Source organism: Vanacampus margaritifer, chromosome 8, assembly GCF_051991255.1.
Source record: "Vanacampus margaritifer isolate UIUO_Vmar chromosome 8, RoL_Vmar_1.0, whole genome shotgun sequence".
Lineage (NCBI taxonomy): Eukaryota > Metazoa > Chordata > Actinopteri > Syngnathiformes > Syngnathidae > Vanacampus > Vanacampus margaritifer.
In genome coordinates, this window is record NC_135439.1 from 17,928,048 (window position 1) to 17,946,223 (window position 18,176).

At 38.8% G+C, this 18,176-nt stretch overlaps 1 protein-coding gene across 8 annotated transcripts in view; it reads left to right on the forward strand.

The window, feature by feature from the left end:
- itpr1b (inositol 1,4,5-trisphosphate receptor, type 1b) overlaps positions 1 to 18,176 on the forward strand; it is a 71,258-nt gene that overhangs the window by 30,317 nt on the left and 22,765 nt on the right. For 2 of the 8 annotated variants that reach the window (XM_077572552.1, XM_077572559.1), the window contains 18 exons: positions 43 to 168; positions 295 to 495; positions 706 to 957; positions 1,040 to 1,165; positions 1,287 to 1,415; positions 2,018 to 2,035; positions 2,465 to 2,491; positions 3,249 to 3,369; positions 3,485 to 3,669; positions 4,820 to 4,968; positions 6,533 to 6,644; positions 10,362 to 10,397; positions 13,422 to 13,457; positions 14,222 to 14,269; positions 15,779 to 15,908; positions 16,395 to 16,579; positions 17,375 to 17,558; positions 17,745 to 18,007. In XM_077572552.1, coding sequence (XP_077428678.1) covers positions 43 to 168; positions 295 to 495; positions 706 to 957; positions 1,040 to 1,165; positions 1,287 to 1,415; positions 2,018 to 2,035; positions 2,465 to 2,491; positions 3,249 to 3,369; positions 3,485 to 3,669; positions 4,820 to 4,968; positions 6,533 to 6,644; positions 10,362 to 10,397; positions 13,422 to 13,457; positions 14,222 to 14,269; positions 15,779 to 15,908; positions 16,395 to 16,579; positions 17,375 to 17,558; positions 17,745 to 18,007 — 2,328 coding nt within the window. The remainder of the gene's footprint in view (positions 1 to 42; positions 169 to 294; positions 496 to 705; positions 958 to 1,039; positions 1,166 to 1,286; positions 1,416 to 2,017; positions 2,036 to 2,464; positions 2,492 to 3,248; positions 3,370 to 3,484; positions 3,670 to 4,819; positions 4,969 to 6,532; positions 6,645 to 10,361; positions 10,398 to 13,421; positions 13,458 to 14,221; positions 14,270 to 15,778; positions 15,909 to 16,394; positions 16,580 to 17,374; positions 17,559 to 17,744; positions 18,008 to 18,176) is intronic. The other 6 variants (XM_077572554.1, XM_077572553.1, XM_077572556.1 and 3 more) reach the window with 6 other exon arrangements.

Consider the following 18,176-nt stretch of genomic DNA (forward strand, 5'->3'; position numbering starts at 1 on the left):
AGGGGGGAAAAAAGGAAAGATTCTGTGTGTTTTCTACAACAGGGCGAGGATGTTCGCATGCAAGATATCATGAAAGTGGCTCATGAGTTTCTGCAGAATTTCTGTGCAGGCAACCAGCAAAACCAAGCTATTCTTCACAAGCATATCAACCTCTTTCTTAACCCAGGGGTGAGGGACACACCCAAATCAGATTCTAGCCATTGATAGAGACCTCATTTTAAGCTTTATCAGCCATTTGAATTAGTTGTGTTTCTTATCCTGTTCATTTTTTTTTGTGCTTTTCTGCTCTTTCAGATTCTAGAGGCCATTACAATGCAGCACATTTTCATGAATAACTTCCAACTGTGCAGTGAGATCAATGACCGTGTGGTTCAACACTTTGTCCACTGTGCTGAGACACACGGTCGACATGTCCAGTACCTTAAGTTTCTTCAAACCATTGTGAAGGCTGAGAATAAGTTCATCAAAAAGTGTCAAGACGTTGTCATGGCTGAGGTTTGAGTTTTTTGTTTTTTTTATGAACTAAAAGTTGTGCATCAAGGCTCATTCTAATGTCCAATTACGCCCAATCGCACAATCAGATGATGGTGTTGAGTTGTAGTATGTTCCAGTAGTCATTTTTGAGAATGCAATTTTTCTCGGAGTGATGTGAAATGGTTGTATGCCACTGATTTCAGTTGTCTGCTATGACTCTGACCCCCTCAGCTAGTGAACTCGGGTGAGGATGTCCTGGTCTTCTACAACGATCGTGCATCCTTTCAAACATTAATTCAAATGATGCGCTCCGAGCGGGACCGTATGGACGAAAACAGCCCTTTAATGTACCACATCCACCTGGTTGAACTGTTAGCTGTCTGCACTGAGGGCAAAAACGTCTACACTGAGATCAAATGCAACTCCCTGTTGCCGTTGGATGACATTGTGCGGGTTGTCACGCATGAGGACTGTATTCCTGAGGTGATAAAGTTTGTTTTTTATTTTAGTTGGAATTCATTCAGTATTGCAGATTTCATGGATACAAGGTTTTCACATGTTGTAGGTAAAGATTGCCTATATCAACTTCCTGAACCACTGCTATGTCGACACTGAAGTGGAAATGAAGGAGATTTATACATCAAACCACATGTGGAAGCTGTTTGAAAACTTCCTGGTGGACATTTGTCGGGTAAGCAAAGCATGGCACCTGGAAGTAAGAAAATGAATGGAGACTGTGCTTAAATAGCCCTAGTGTCACTCATGAAAAAGAGATATGATCCAATGCATCACAAGTGTTTATTTATGTCTAGGTGTGCAACAACACCAGTGACAGGAAGCATGCAGATACCATATTGGAGTGTTATGTAACCGAGACAGTCATGAGCATCGTCACATGTTTCTTCAGCTCTCCTTTTTCTGATCAGAGCACAAGCTTGCAGGTACAAGAAATGTTTGGCATTAAATATGCTGTGGTGAAAACAGTAGCATGCTATGTAATGCATTTTACACAGAGTTGCATTTTACACGCTTTGCAATCTGTCAACAATTGTATTTTTGACTTGTCGGTTTTGAATGCGTTTGTTAATTGGATTGAAAGAAGAACCATCATCATACACATAATCAGTATGTAGGCCAGTCACAACGTAAACACTGAGATCCAATCCACAAGATGCAGACAAAAAAAAAGTATTGTCAATGGTGTATTATTACAATAGTATATTAATTGGTGGATTACAGTATAAACCTCCACTCATTCTGATAGCTGTTTCTAATATTTTGCTTTGCTTACATGGCTAGAGTGCCAAAAGCAATAGTGCTATTGCACACCACAGCAAACAAACAACCACAACAATAAAGAAATTCTTGAATATTTTTTTGTATCAGAACTAGATTATTTTTTAAGTTATAGTTTTGATCCAGTTGTCGTCTTGCAACTAATTTGATTAAGCTCATGTTGTGACCCATTGATTTAATTATTGATTTTTGATGTAAATTTGACATTGCAAACATTGTAAAATACGAAATTGCTCTCTCTGCGTAGATGGCTCGCAACATGTATGTAAGTAACTGACTCACCCCTTAATTTTTCCAACGTATCCCGTGTGGCCCACCAACTTTTTGTGTATGTGATACAAGAGATTGTGGTTGAAAAAGTATTCTATCTACACTGTGTGAATTTCTCGTGGCTTAGTCAGCACAGTGACTTTGATGTTCCCAAATTTGTGGGTGTGTTGCACATGGTTTTGCTGGAACGGCAGGTAGGATAGGCTCCAGCACGCCCGCGACCCTTGTTGAGGATAAGTGGTTTGGAAAATAGATGGATGGGTGGATGAGTGTAGCTGATGCAATGACTTAAAACGGTCACTCCATAAGCCCTAGGTGTAGTTTCCCAGTGAAATATTTCCATCACTCCAGTAGAAAATCTTTTTTTCATTACATTTTCTTTTTACACAAGATTTATCCATTATATAACTACCCTCTTTTGCAGGCTGCCATTCTGGGAAAGATAACTGAGGTATTTATTGTCCTTTAGGGCTGAGAGCAGCCAATAGATTTTTCTTTCAACATGTAACAACCGCTTGTGGGATGTGCAGATGAGTCCAAACAGCTGGCTCACTAAAATCTGTAGAGCCCTCCACTATAGTCAGGGAATCTACTGTAATAGTCATATTGCTCATGTTGTTCACCACCAATGTTAAAGCATATCAACCCCAAAATGTTCAAATTATTCCCCCATTAGGCTAAACACGGCATTCTGATTAATATTGTGGTTATGGAATATGAGTTCATAAGCAAAATCCACCTGTTCTTATCCATCTCAGGGGGCTGCCGTTTTGCTTGCTTTATTTTATTTGTTGACCGAAGACAACTTGGATAAGCTCCAGCACACCTGCGACCGTTGTGTAGATATGCGGTTCAGAGAAATGGTTGGATGAAAGTGAAGTTAAAGTTGCTCAGGCTTAGGTAACAACCAGTCACAGCTCAGCTTCAGAAAACAGGTGAGCTCTGATTGGTCGTTTTACATAAGCACTGAGCAACTGTGATGTCATTTTCAAAGTGACAGCAAGTGGCAAAATGGCCACCCCATGAGATGGAAAAAAAAAAACAGGCAGATTTTGCTGCTCAACTCATATTCCACAAAGACAATATTAATTACTATCCGCGTTTAGACTATTAGGGTTAAATGGAACATAATATTGTAAAGAACATTTTTGGATTGACTTCTCCTTTACACTAAAACTATTATTATGATATACCGCTCTTTTTTTCAGACTCGACAGCCTGTGTTTGTACAGTTACTGCAGGGGGTCTTCAGAGTTTTCCACTGTAACTGGCTTAACCCTGTACAGAAAGCTTCGGTGGAAGCTTGCATTAAAGTTCTCTCAGACGTCGGTATGATATCACACTTATGGACCACCAACCTAGAAGCATATTGTTGTTTAGATATAATAAAAAGTGTGATACACCAATGTGTCAACCATTTACAAGTTTATAATTTTCAACGCAGCTAAGAGCAGAGCCATTGCCATCCCAGTGGATCTGGACAGTCAAGTGAACAACTTATTCGTCAAGTCCAATAATGTTGTACAGAAGAGCCTCCTCAACTGGAAACTGTCGGCAAAGAACACTTCCAGACGAGATTCCGGAATTCCGACCTCCAAAGATTATAGAAATATTATTGAAAGGCTTCAGGTGGGCAAAGAGACATCAACATTTTCAGTGTACCTCTGGGGTTTTTTAATTTTTCAGGTAGACTGGATCATTATTCATTTTGATTTCAGCCCTAACTGGTACTTTGTGAAAAGGGAGCTGTAGCTGCTCTTGTCATGTGCCTCGTATAACATATGTTTTGATTAATCACTTCATGGAGGAGAAAAGAAAAGGTAGTGAGCAAATCTGAATACAGTGCAACATACCAAATAATGCAGACATCTTTACATTCACTTTTTGGGAAACTATTTCAATAACCCGAGCTGTGGCGGTTCAAATTCTTGTAACACATGACTGTGTACACTGGAAGTCTCATACTCATACTCATACAGTCATCTAAAACAATTTGACTAAAGCGTGCGGTTTCCAGACGTAGCAATTTCTCAACCTTGCTTAATGTGCACATTGACATGGACATCCCATGATCAAAGCAAGTTCATCCCTGTTTCCTGTCGCAGGTAGTCATGTGGCTAGAGCGCTAGAGACCACTATTCATACTTACAGGGAGAAGACTCGCACGTTAACCTTACATGAACTCTTATGAAATGAGAATGGTAAGAAACAAACCAGCCAGTGGCTATCGTCCAGTTTCTTTCATTTGAAATTTTGATAAAAAGTCTAATATTTACATACATATTGTTTGTAGAGTCCACACTATAACCAGCTTGTAGAAACAGAAGAAAACTTAAAAGGTTTAATAAAATTATCCTGACTTGTCATTAGTTGTCATTTCTTAGTTTTAACTCTTGACCAGCCAACCTATACATTTTGCAAGGCTCCTAGTAGGAAGTATAATAAGCCTAGTCTTAGGTATTTATCTAAGCTAAAATTGTATTTATTTATTTATTTATTTTACTACAACCAGTAGATGTTGAGAAACCAGTCTGTGGTAAATACTGTAACTGTATTATTATTTTTTATTATGGAGAATTATGGAGAATTATTCTGTACCAGAATGAATCACACACGTTTGCCAAACCGTATTTAACTTGCCACATTGTAGTTCTAACTTTCTAGAAAGACTTATTCAAAACCTAAAAAGTATTTATAAGTGTTGTGAACTCAAACGTAAATTAATTGATTGCTTAAGGACTTTATTTTCAAACCTGACTCCGATTATGTTCATCTGCAGGACATAGTATCAGCTCTGGAGGACCGTTTACGGCCGCTGGTCCAAGCTGAGCTCTCAGTACTTGTGGATGTCCTACATCGTCCTGAGTTGCTCTTCCCTGAAAACACAGAAGCTCGCAAGAAATGTGAAAGTGGAGGATTCATATCCAAGTATGAAATTACAATATATAGTATGTTATTTATTTATATTGAAGAACATGCTTCTTTTTTAAAAAGGGAAACTAATTTGGTAAATATAGTCAATAATGCTGGCATTCAAAACCATGACTGTTTAACCTGATATGCTATGAACCCGTTAAAGTGAGTGTGTAATCTTTAGCGCCATCCAGTGTTTAATAATTCATTCAATTTTAAAAAACTCTTGATTTCAATAATATGCTAAATAAATGTTTTATCACATCAACATAAATTTATATATATATATATATATATATCGTAATTGCTAGTTTTATTACATGGCTGGAGCCTCACCTTACAAGAAGCTGATGTGTTTCACTGCCATTTTCCTGCTACGGATGTCTAAAGGACAACTTCACAAACTTAGTTAGCTCTGGGTCTGCTTGCATCTAGTGTCAGACCCAATGGGTCGACAGCCACTTACTTTCCACAACTTGGGTCTGCAGGTGGTCACTGCTGAGTCCCGTAATTTGGACTCGCATCGCTTGTCACCTTGTGCTTTGTTTTCACAAGCTTTTACTAGCTTCTCCCACTATGGCGCTGACTAACTTCCGCTAGCTGCTCTTGTTTGCTGCTCCGCCGGCTAGCTCGGTTTTTGGGCGCCACTCGCCGGGCTTCACACCGGCTACAAAGATGCTCGTTCGCGCACGCTAAATAAGAATTGGTGGTAGGCTTGGGAAGTGTGGTCTCTCTGAGCTACCGTAGTGGGCGTGCTTCTAAATGCATGCGCTTCGGCTGCATTCTATTATATAGTGACATCTAGTGGCAGGGTCTGACTCATTTTCAGTGTTTTAATGAAGATGTATAATTTTGACTGTATCAATGTATCTATCTAAAATAGCTTAACATTCCAACCAACATCAATAGTTATGTTGTATGTGATCAAAAAATAAAATAACATCTTACTAGATCACAATCAGTATGAAAACATAAAGACAAAGGTACTGAACAAATTGATTTGATCACCTTTCATATTCTCTGAAAAATCAGAAATTAAACAAGCATAACAACCGTTTACACTTTATATATATACTGTGTATATATATATATATATATATATATATATATATAAATCACATATGCCCTAGATATAAAACATAAAGACTAAATAAGGAAATAATAAGCAAAGTGCTCATGCGTTAAAATATTTTTTTTTAAATTGGCTACTTCTGTCATTTGAATGTCGGAGATTAGTGTGCTGAAAGTGTTTGTGTAACTGTATTGTACCTAAAGGTTGCAAGCATTGTTTAAACGACTTTAAGCCTTAAGTGAACCTGTATTTTGGTTTAGACTTTAGACAAAAATTAAGATTGTTTATGCAGTACACCCAATGGTGCTTTTATCAAATTTTTAGCGTCACTATTTTTCCATATATTTCCAAGTCTATAAAATAAGCAGATATCTTTTCGACTACCAAATCAGTTTTAAATCAAAGTCAAAGTCCAATCAATTACCTTTGCGTTCAGGTTAGAAATTGAAGATAAGCATCTTGTAAATTACATAATGGGTGTTTTTCTCTCCATTTACTGCATACCAGACTAATTAAACACACCAAGCAGTTGCTGGAGGAGAATGAGGAGCGCCTATGCATCAAAGTACTGCAGACTCTCAGGGAGATGATGACGAAGGACCGTGGCTACAGAGAGAAGGTACCAACCACATGTTTTCGCCAAGCTCCAGGATACTTTTACCATTTTACCACCTTGATTACTTTTGGATCTTGTGATTCAAGTTTAAAGCAGATATAGTGAGATGTTTACTTTCTTGTTCGTAATGCAACACAGCATATTCAACAGCAAAAATTCACATCACACACATACACGCACACCCACACATGCTTACGCACACACACAGCACCAATTGCCACAGTGCACTAAAATGCTGCAGAAGCACGGAAATGCAGAGTTGAACAGAATTTTGGTATAGGTGATAAGACATGACTCCTTCTTGTGACTGCCTTCAAGTCTGCCCTTATAACAATTCAGAAGTTTCAGAATTGCACTGCTCAACTGACAAGGCAAGGCAGTTTTATTTCTGTAGCACATTTCAGACACAGGGCAAATCAATGTGCTTTACATAAGCAAATACTTTGAACTCTGGGTTCCACTAATTGACATAAGTCTGATGTAGTCCCACTTCCACTTTGAACTCCTTTGTCACACCTACAGCACACCTGACCACTGCCTACAGTCCTCATACATGTCCTGCACCACTTGAACATACTTCTCTGCCACTCCAGACTTCCTCATACACATTTCCTCTCTGGGCACTCTGTCGTAAGCTTTCTCCTGATCTACAAAGACACAATGCAGCTCCTTCTGACCTTCTCTGTACTTCTCTATCAACAACCGGAAATACAATGACTGTTTACGTTACTTACTCAAACGCTTACGAACCCGGTCCTGCGACTACGTCAGCTCTTCACACGCGCAACCTAAAACCACAAATTATTGCCCGGTCATAGCCATATGGTAAAACAAAAAAAAAAGGTTGCACTATGAATGTGTACATTTTACAGTCCTCACAGTCACACGCTTAATGCACTTGCGAGGAACCAGTCAGTCATGCAGAACGGCAAAAAATGTTGCAATAATATGAGGTCAAACACTACACACGCTGGGCAACCCCTCCGTTCAACGTCATTGCTGCAGTAACCTGTCAGATGTGGCAGTAATATGGCCCAATTTGAACAAGGCCAGATTGGATTTGTGGATAGTCAGTCCTAAAATTGGATTTGAGGAGGAATCTGATTGGAATCCGATATGCCTGCAGTCTGAACGCAGCCCTAGTCATTGATTTGATATGCTTGCTGAAAGTCAGGTCCAAGTCTATCAGCATCCCAAGATTTCAAACTTGTTCTTTAATTTCTAAAGATAGTAACTCTAGGTGTTTTCTAACAGCAATCTTCTTTCTTTATTGCAGAAAACAATTACCTCCATTTTTTTTTGATTCAGCTGAAGTAAATTTTGGTGCATCCAGTTAATTTTCTCTAGACAGTGACACAATACTTTAATTGAACTGTTGTCATTTGGGGACATTGATAAATACAGTAATGTGTCAACTGTATAACCATGATAGCCAACATTGATGTTTTGAAGCATTTGACCCCAACATAACATACAGACTGAACTAAAGGGGCCCAAGGACTGACCCTTGGGGGACTCCACCTGTCATGGCCATTCGATCGGATTCAAAATCTCCAATGGTCAAAAAGTAACTCCTTTCCTCCAAGTAGGACCTGAACCATTTTAGGACTGTTCCATTTAAAGCCAAATATGGTAATATTGGCTCTTAAACCTAAACCAAACATTGTGGATTCAAAATTCTTGCTGTATTTAGTTTAGTTTAGCATCCTGAAGATGAATCTAGCATGAATTTTATTGTGCACATGTTCATTTTGAAGATTTTGACATAATCACCTGAAATCTACATTCATGCGCTGAAAATGCATTTAACCCCACCCAAGTTTCCAGCCTGTTCAACAGTATATTATGATCAATCGTGTCAAATGCTGCACTGAGGTCCAATCAGACGAGCACCGATAACTTCCCTGGGTCAGTGCTCAATCTTATATCATTTAGTACTTTAATCAGAGCTGTTTCTATACTGTGGTGAAGTTGGAAACCTGACAGTCAGTTTAAATTCAAGAATTTGCGGAGTTGATTAAAAAACACTTTTTTAAAAACAACTTTGGTATAGAAGGGAAAGTTTGAGGTCTATAATTTGCTAATAGGGAGACATCTAACGTTCTCTTTTTTAGAATGGGCGTGACGGTGGGCTAGTTTCTGATATTTAGGAAGTGCACCTGATTGAAGTAAGCAGTTGACTATTTGCTGTAAATCAATTTGAACAGGTTTCACAATAGTTTTGAAAAAAGCCAGATGTATTGAGTCAAGACGGTTTGTGGAAGGTTTCAACTGCTGAATATGAAGTTTGAAGTCTGTTATAGTATTTTGACCCACTGAAAAAAATTCTGTCATGGTAATTGAATTATTCCTGGGTGATTTTAAGTGCTGCGTTATATAGTATTTATGTAGTTTGTGACAATGTTTGACCTGATAATTTTTCGCTTAAGTAGCAGGCAAATCCATTGCATGTATCTGTTGAGAGAAGTTCTGGCGCTGTTTCATTTGAGGGATTTGTAAGTTTGTCAACCAAGACGAATGAAGTGCACGTATTGTTGAGGTTCTTACCAATGATTTCAGAAAAAGTGTTGTCTAGCTTTTACTATCTCTTTGTTAAAATTACAAAGACATTGTCTCTTGGAGTTTAGATTTACTCCACTTTCGCTCCGCTTTTCTGCACTTTTAATTTCTAAGTCATGTTTTTAGCACACCTCCAAGGTGTTTTAGGTCGGCATGAAATGGTCTTACTTTTAATAGGAGCAACAGCATCCAGGACATTTGAGATTTTATCCAGAAGTTGATCAACAGTTTCTGCATTAACAGTTGGTGATGCAGGCATTAATTTCATAAACATATTGCTTGTGTTCTCATTTATATATCTTGTTTTTTTTTAATAGAGACAGTGTTTGTCTGAATTTATGGGATTATTAGTGATTCAAAGAACACACGGCAACACTGTGTTGCCTCATTCATAAATGTGTTACAGACAATGTGTTGAGATCATTTTCGTTTATGGAATTTCAAAAAGGTTTGCACAATGAAAAGGTTTTTCTGCTGCCTCTTACGTTTCCCGCGCTGTGTTGGCATTGCTTTGAGTGCTGGTTTGCACCTGCCTTTCAGATGCAATATTTGAAGGTGAAAAATCAGGAATCACAATAGTCTCAGATTTGAGAATTCACATTAAGCGTGCAAATCTTGGTTAGTCGCTCAAACCTTTAGTGATTCATGCACATTGTATCTTAACAGCATCTACTAACATTGCATGCTGTGTTTGTGTATGTGCGTGTGAATGAGCTTAAAGGGGAAGTCACCCCCCCCCCCCCCCCAATAAAAAACCCTAACAAATCTTGACAATAATGTGTTCTATGCAGCCCCACTAGTCTAAATTCGGTATTCTGGTTAATATTGCATTAGTGGAGTATGAGTTAAGCAGCAAAATCCAGCTGTTTTTACCAATATCAGTAGGTGGCCATTTTGCCACTTGCTGTCAAGTGAATATGACATCACATATGCTCAGGTGTCAGGTAACAACCAATCACAGCTCAGCATCAGAAAACAGATAAGCTGTGATTAGTCTGATAAAAACGGCAGAATTTTGCTGCATAACTCATATTCCACAAATGTAATATTAATCAGACTTGTGAGGTCACATATAACATATTATTATAAAAAAATTGACTTCCCCTTTAACACACTAATTGAGCTGTACTAATTTTCCCTCTATATATTTTTTTCTTCCAGCTGATTACCTTTGATGATGAAATGGATGTGGCTGAGGTTGATTATTTTTATTTTAACTAACACACATATCACTCCCACTCTTCACTAATAGCAATAACGTGCTTACTAGCATAGTATCTTATTTGTGAGCTTTGTCAGCAGCCTGACCCATCCCATCCCGGCTGAACCGATTTAAATACTCCGGGTATCTACATGTTGCATCACATGCAGTCAAATTGACTTATTTTTCTCTCCAGGCATTCTATCTATGCCTGCTCATTAAGATATTTAATTTCAAGGTGTAACATAAAATAGCATTTGTGTGTTCCAAAGTATAATGACAAATCCTGCCTCACACTGACATACCTTATGGTACAATGAGTGATTTCAGTCAAGTTTTGCATCAATTAATGCAATTATTTTGGTATTAATTGTAGGCTATGTGCATCAAGGCCACCAACGTAACTGATCAGTCACACAGTTTGTGTTTACCAAAAATACATTAACAGTATAGAAAGAGAGAATTCAGAATTTCTGTGATGATGCTTTACCAGTTGTACATGCCCGGTGTATTTGGCCAGTAGCCTATTAGTTCCTTTTAATAGTTATTTTGAAATCCAGCATGTACTGCAAATTTGCAGTACATGCTAGAGTCTGTCATTCCTCCATCTGGTCAGGTACAATGCATTTGTACTTTTTCAGTGTGGGAATATGACCTACACTCTCACACCTTACGCTTGACCAGCTGTGCACATTTAAATAACTGTAGTTCATTATGTTCTTGTTGTGATCACTTAATTACGCTGTAAAATAATTTTACATGCATCAATAAGCCTTGAGTGCAAAAATCAATGAGATAAACACATTTATATGCACTTTCACACCTATGGGGCCTATGCCGATGTTTTGCCGATATGGTAGACAACCGAGAGAAAAAGCTATTTTTGCATTACCTCCAATTATTTAAAAAAAAATATATATATATACTGGTACATTATTTATGTATTATATTTGTTTGTTTTCTGGTCACATTTAAGTAATGCACAATTGTGACTTTATGGCTTCCATTTAAATCCATACTCGTGACTCGCAACTGCTAGCTAGCTGCCTGCCTGGAAACTTTAGTCGCTAAATGTCTAAAAAACGGAGACCAATCGTTACCAAAATTCTCTTGTCCACGCCGACCTGTAAAAGTAAAACACAACAATCAGCACAATATTTTTCATTTTGTGTAGGTGATGTTTTTCCTCATAGGAGGCTCACATTATGTCAATAAAATCCCAAATAATGTGCCGATCGCTTTTATATTTTCACAGGTTGAGGTGGACAAGAGTAGGAATATGAATAATATGCATGTTTTGGTGACGATAGGTCACAGTTTTTTTAGATACTCGGTGTCAATAGAATTAGGGGTGCATATGTTAACCGGTTTTACAATTAACCGTGGTTTTTAAACGTCAGGATTATATAACCGCAGCAGTTCAACAACACCGGTTATTTCCGCTCACAACAGTCTGTCAGTTTAAACTCATGTGCGGTGCAAAATGCGCGGGCATAGTTCATAGCTCTTCTGTTTCCACACGGCCCATTTAGCGGGCGCACAACAACACAAGGCTCATCCTTACTGGATAGGGCATAGGCCAAGGCTGTGTCTGAATGCCCACCCTTATCCCCGAAGCCCTCATTCACTAAATAGCCCCACATTATATAGTGGCCTAATATGTAATGCACTCATTCTGTTTGGCGATTCAGACAGCAACTCTTCGTCGCATATCACGTGGTACGGTGGTCACGTGATATGTGACGCTCGGGCGCATAAATCTCGGACTATTAATTGTGAATGAAAATGTTTTGAAACTACTTCCGTTCCTTTGTTGTACAATTAAAACTAATTAATTATTTTTCGTAGTATATAGCATCGATGTTCACTACTTTTCAGAATGGACCATGGGTAATTTTGAGTGCCCTACATTTTTGCTCCCTGGACATTCGGATACCCCTATAAAATGGCATGACCCTTTAGTAGGTCACTATATAGGGAGTACGGCGCACGTTTGGACACAGCCCGAGACTTTTGAAGCCGCTATTATATTATATAATATTTTCCCCCAAATATTTTTATTGTTGTTTGACTTTGGGCTTGGTTGTTGTCAGTCAGAGGTTGCCACAGCGAGTAACCAGTATGATATGTGTGGCACAGTTTGCAGCTCACTCACAGTGACTGGGAAATGGTAAATAGATCTCATTATTCAAAGGTATCAGTCAGATGAAGGCTACAATAGTATTTCCAGGACAATAAAACAACTCTGGAACACAGTGAAGACGTTCGTCACAATCACCGTTTACAGTATGATTGGGTATTTTCACTGTGCTTTTGTTAATATAAATGCTCATAACAGAATAATGGAATACTACATTTTTAGGAGTGCCTAGTGTTCTGTTGTTGTTTCAACTGTATTATTCAGTTCAACTAAATAATACAGCTTGTCAATCCTCCTCCAGTACTCTAGAGCAGCGGTCCCCAACCTTTTTTCACGGCATGGACCAGTCACATGTAAAGATATTTTGGGAGCCCGGTGCTTGTTTCTCTTCAACAAGCTAGTCCCTTCTTCGGGTCATCTTTTCCTTTCATTTCATCATGACTTTATTTATTGGTGCATGTCAGTTGTGGCAGCAGGTCATCTGGCAAGTCCCATCTCCCACTCCTCTACAAAAAAAAAAGGAAAAAGCAATCTTAATTCTCTCTTTCTGGCCTGGAATGAAATGGCCTGCGGCCCGACAACAGTCCACAGCCCGTTGGTTGGGGACCATTGCCCCAGGAAATGCATAATTCAATGCAACACGCATTGCAATCCCATCCCCATCTTTTTCCTTATTTATACCTGTGTCTTTCTGTCATGTGCATGCATAATGTGTGTTGTGTGAATGCATTGTGTGAATGCTTGGCGCTTACTAAAGTTATGTTTTGTTGTATTGTTGAATTGTTGCCATAAGAGATACGTGACTGCCATGTACTGTAGCACCATCACTAACTGACCATCTTCAAAACTTGACTAACATCATCCTTTTATTCCCTATCAGCTGGCACCTCCACCTGAACCTGAAATCCCTGATGAGGTGTGTTTATCTATACTGACCTGGTGCCCTATTATGGGTTACTACTGTTGATGTGTAATAGTGGTGTAATACCGGTAATTCAATCGCAATGCTCTCCTTTTATCTACATTAACATTGATTCTGTTGTAAAATCTTAATAATGTCTCATTTTCCCCATACATTTTCCATACATTTTCAACTCATTCTGCTTTTCTTTAAATCCAGAGTTTGTGTCAGTGAGCCTTGTGTGTGAAGGAATAAGTTAGATGTTGCTTTTTGTGTGTGACAAATGTATTCATTGTATGTGTCAGTTGCTCGTGTCCCTCTCATTGCAATAATGTGTGTCTTCCTTACTGGCAGCATGTCACACACTTGACAAAATAAAAGACAACCCGAGTCAAATAATTTATAGCCATGAAGGATTCACAACATGCCGGAACCTTGAGTTGCTTACAATGGCAGTGTTTTTTGTGTGTGTGTGTTTGTTTTGTTTTGTTGATCAAGGATGATAAAATAGCAACTTTTCTTCATTTAAAACTGCATATTGTTATTTTAATTTAATTGGAAATGACCATTCCAGTCATTTCCTTAACATGTTGGTATGTTTTTAAATGAATTGGTACATACAGTATATCAGCCAGCCTGCATGACACTAACTTACCCCGCATGATGTAATTTGCACTTAACGCCCTGTGTGCATGTAAATCTAATGTGGACAGTATTAACAAATAGCAACCCTTCCACTTTTTTGACTGCTTTCTACTAACTCAACTCACCCTTTAAAGGAGCTTGACCCCAACCAGCCTCAGAAGCAACTGGAGGATCAGGAGAGGGTAGGTACTTCGTTTGGGCTGCTTCGGGGCTCCATCTTCTGCGGACAAATTAACTAACTTTGTGACCTATGATGTTAAATTAGGGTCAACAGTTTAGTACTTGGAAAAAATAAAATTTGAAACTGAAAATGTATGTGTTGATCTTGAATTTCACAAAATATAAAAATGTATAATGACAATGTAATGAGTTAGATTTTTTTTTCTATGCTCCCTGAAGGCTATTCTACTGGGGAAGTTTCCAAGCATTTTTGTTCAGCTGTCACTCATGATTCCATGAACCGCTCCGTTGATACCACGCCCCCCCCCCCCCCCCCCCACATAACATTCGGGTCAAATGTCTGAAACTCAAAAAGCAGATTTTAAACTAAGGGGAAAAAAATCTGAAAGTGAGATTGAAAGTGAAAATTTGGAATTATCTGAAAAGAAAACATCCAACTGAAAAAAAAATAATAAAACGCCAAATGTCAACATGGAATATACATGGAAGCAAAAAGTGAAAACAATTCATTTAAAAGAATAATCAAAGTAAATCAAAATGGAAATTTAACCCCCTCCCCCAAAAAAAGTTTAGCACACTTCTTTTTATTTTGAATACATTTTTATATTTTGTGAAAATCAAAATCAAAACATTAATTTTCAGTTTCAAATTTTATTTTTTGAAGTATAAAACTTTTAACCCTTATTTAACTCCATAGTAATCCTAGTCAAACAGCCTCCACAGCATGGCACTCACTCACCCTCTGGCCCAACGGTTTGATGCAATAGCTAATTGTGTTATGGACAAGTATCTTTTGTTTTCTCCTCAACTGACTCTATGTACTGTAGATTAGATCAGATTTCTCAACCCTGGTCCTCGGGGAACACTATCCAGCTTGTTTTCCATGTCTCCCTATTCCAATGCAGGTGAGGATCGTTATCAGGTTTCTCCAGTGCTTGCTGATCATTGGAATCACTTGTGTTGGAATAGAAAGACATGGAAAACAGGCTGGATAGTGTTCCCGAGGGCCAGGATTGAGAAACACTGGTTAGATGTTGCATTGATTTTCACCAAGACAGCCTGACTATTCCTTTCCAAATGCATCAGTGTGGTGACCTTTGAACTTCACCTACAGAGGTCAGAAAGAAGGCATGAGTCAATAAGAATATGGTTTTGTTGTAACAAATTTTGTCCAAATGAGGCAACCTATGGGCTCGTGTGACTTTTACTTTGTATTTTTTTTAATGAATTGCTTTCAACAGGGAATTATTTTATGCTAAAAACAAAAAGGAAAAAAACAACAACATTATTTAAAAGTACATTCTTTTTTTGACTGGCTAAAAAACATGACAGTGTCAAAGGTATCTTAAAAGCAGACATTTAATTATAATGTCAATTATTTGTAGCTTCTTTTATGGTCTTTTCATATGCTCCTAGAACATGTGATATGCTGGGTTGATTAATTATGATCAAAACTAAACTAACAAAACTATAAATAGACTTGAAACATTTATTGTATATTGTCCTTATAGGGAGAAGCTTTGCGGCAGATCTTGGTAAACCGATACTATGGAAATATCAAATCTGGACAGAGGAGAGATAGTCACACGCCCTTTGGCAACAGTCCACTTTCTACTGGATCACACGGAAAAGCTCTTACAGGTGGGTGTTGTGACATATGTGCCCTGGTGAAAATGAAGGAATTAGAAAAAAAAATTATATAGCCACCCATCCATCTATTATTTGAATCGCTTATCCTTACGAGGGTTGCGGGCGTGCTGGAGCCTATCCCACCTGTCTTAAGATTGACAAAATCCAAATTCATTGAACTTGGGTGTTGTATGTGTGTGCGTTATGACAATTAGACGCAGACATCTACTTGGAGATAGTTTATATGTAACATCACAGCCTATATCTGCAATAGAACATTGACACAACATGGAAACCCATAAATCATTTTTGCTTATTTTTAATAATTATATCCAAGGTTTACTCAGACGTGGCTGAATGTGTTACAAATGTATCTAGAGGAAAACATCTAAACTATTAAATTAATTATGATTTTAACAGCATTTTAGCTCATTTTACGATATGTACTTTGTCAAAAGTATCTATAATGAAGGATTATCTATGTTTTTGTGACTCTAGTTGTGAGCCCTGGGGTCGGAGGGCGAAGCGAACTGAGTTTAGCGGAGGTCCAGTGCCACCTGGATAAAGAGGGAGCTTCTGATCTGGTTATTGACCTCATCATGAACGCGACCAGCGATCGCATCTTCCAAGAAAGCATACTCCTCGCCATTGCCCTGCTAGAGGGTGGAAACACAGTCATTCAGGTAAGCAGTGTTGACTGAGTGCAAGAGAGGGTGCAGGATGGAAGGTGAGAAGTATAAGTAAATATTAACCTTTGCATGTCGCAACCGGGAATTATTTTGAGGCTTGGAAGCGTATTTTCATAAGACGTGTCCAACAAGTGCATGTCATCTGTGGTTTTACAATTTTAGTTGTCAAGTGTTTGAGTCCTCTAAAATATAATGATTTGAATGTTACGTATCTTAAAACAAGACACTGGAACTGCAGGATTATGTCCGGTGAAATGAAGTGCTAGTATAATTTACTTTTGAATGGCGCAAAAAGTGGTGACTTCCCTTTTCTAGGTGGAGCTTGCAGTTTTGAAACAAGATTTGAATGCCACCCCACTGAAAACTGAAAACCCTCCCATTAATTATTAACAATTTCCCACTTGCAAACAACATTTGCAAATGAAGGGTGTATTCAGGCCTGCACTCTTTGGTCCCGCTTTAAATGGACCAGAGGTTGTTTCTCACGCTGGTCCTGAGCTTTTATGCAGGTGTGAATACACACAAATGAATCCTGGTGCAAATCAACAAACGGACCAAGACCCACTTTCTGAGGTGGTCTCGGTCGATACTTCCAAGCTGACTCGGTGCGGTTTGCTTCAAGCGTGAATAAACTACTGCCAAAGCACACCAACTGCAGGACAGATGCACATTCTGGGGTTTAACAGGCCACCATAGCCAATCATCGTGGGGCAGATTGATTGAATTTAGTATGTTGTGCTAAATTCATACATAATCCTCTGTATTCTGAAGTCCTTCAATTTTCCGCAGCGCTCATTCTACCAGCGTTTGACAGGCGATAACAAGTCAGAGAAATTCTTCAAGGTGTTTAATGAGCGCATGAAGCTGGCCCAGCAGGAAATCAAGGCCACAGTGACCGTGAACACCAGTGACCTGGGCAACAAGAAGAAAGATGAGGAAACTCCTGACAAAGACACGCCAGCACGCAATAAAGGTTAGTCGTAAGAGAATAGGATAGAGGTGTAAATATTGGCTCAGAATACACTTGCCAGGTCTGAGGTCACTGATGTTGTGCACCATTGGGTCTCAAGTCAGATACATGTGTAACAATTACACTTATTTCACAAAGCTTTTATAGCAGAGTTTAAAGCACTGTTTTGACTCCAACTGTTGCGGTTAGTTAAGGATGTGGCACTGGTGACTGTGGTTACCGAGGAGGTGAAGGAGCAGCTGGTAGAAGCATCAGCTGTCACCAAGAAGGCCTTCACAACATACCGCCGTGAGGTCGAAGCTGAAGAGCACCAAGCAGCTGCTGACAGCTCCTCTGCAGCAATCGCTGATAAGGGCCAGGAGGATGGAGAGATGAGCGTTATCATTACCATCATGCAGCCCATCTTACGCCTCATGCAACTGCTGTGCGAGAACCACAACAGAGATTTACAGGTCTGTCAACACACAAGAGGCACCTCTGCATATAATATACTTAATAACCTTTTTTTTTTAAATCACCATTCTCATTTGTGTAGAAATGAAACTTAAAAATAGGCACCAGATGCAGAACCTCTTGTTGCAGCTGTTTCCATGTCTGGCAGGTCTCAGTCTGGTTTCACTA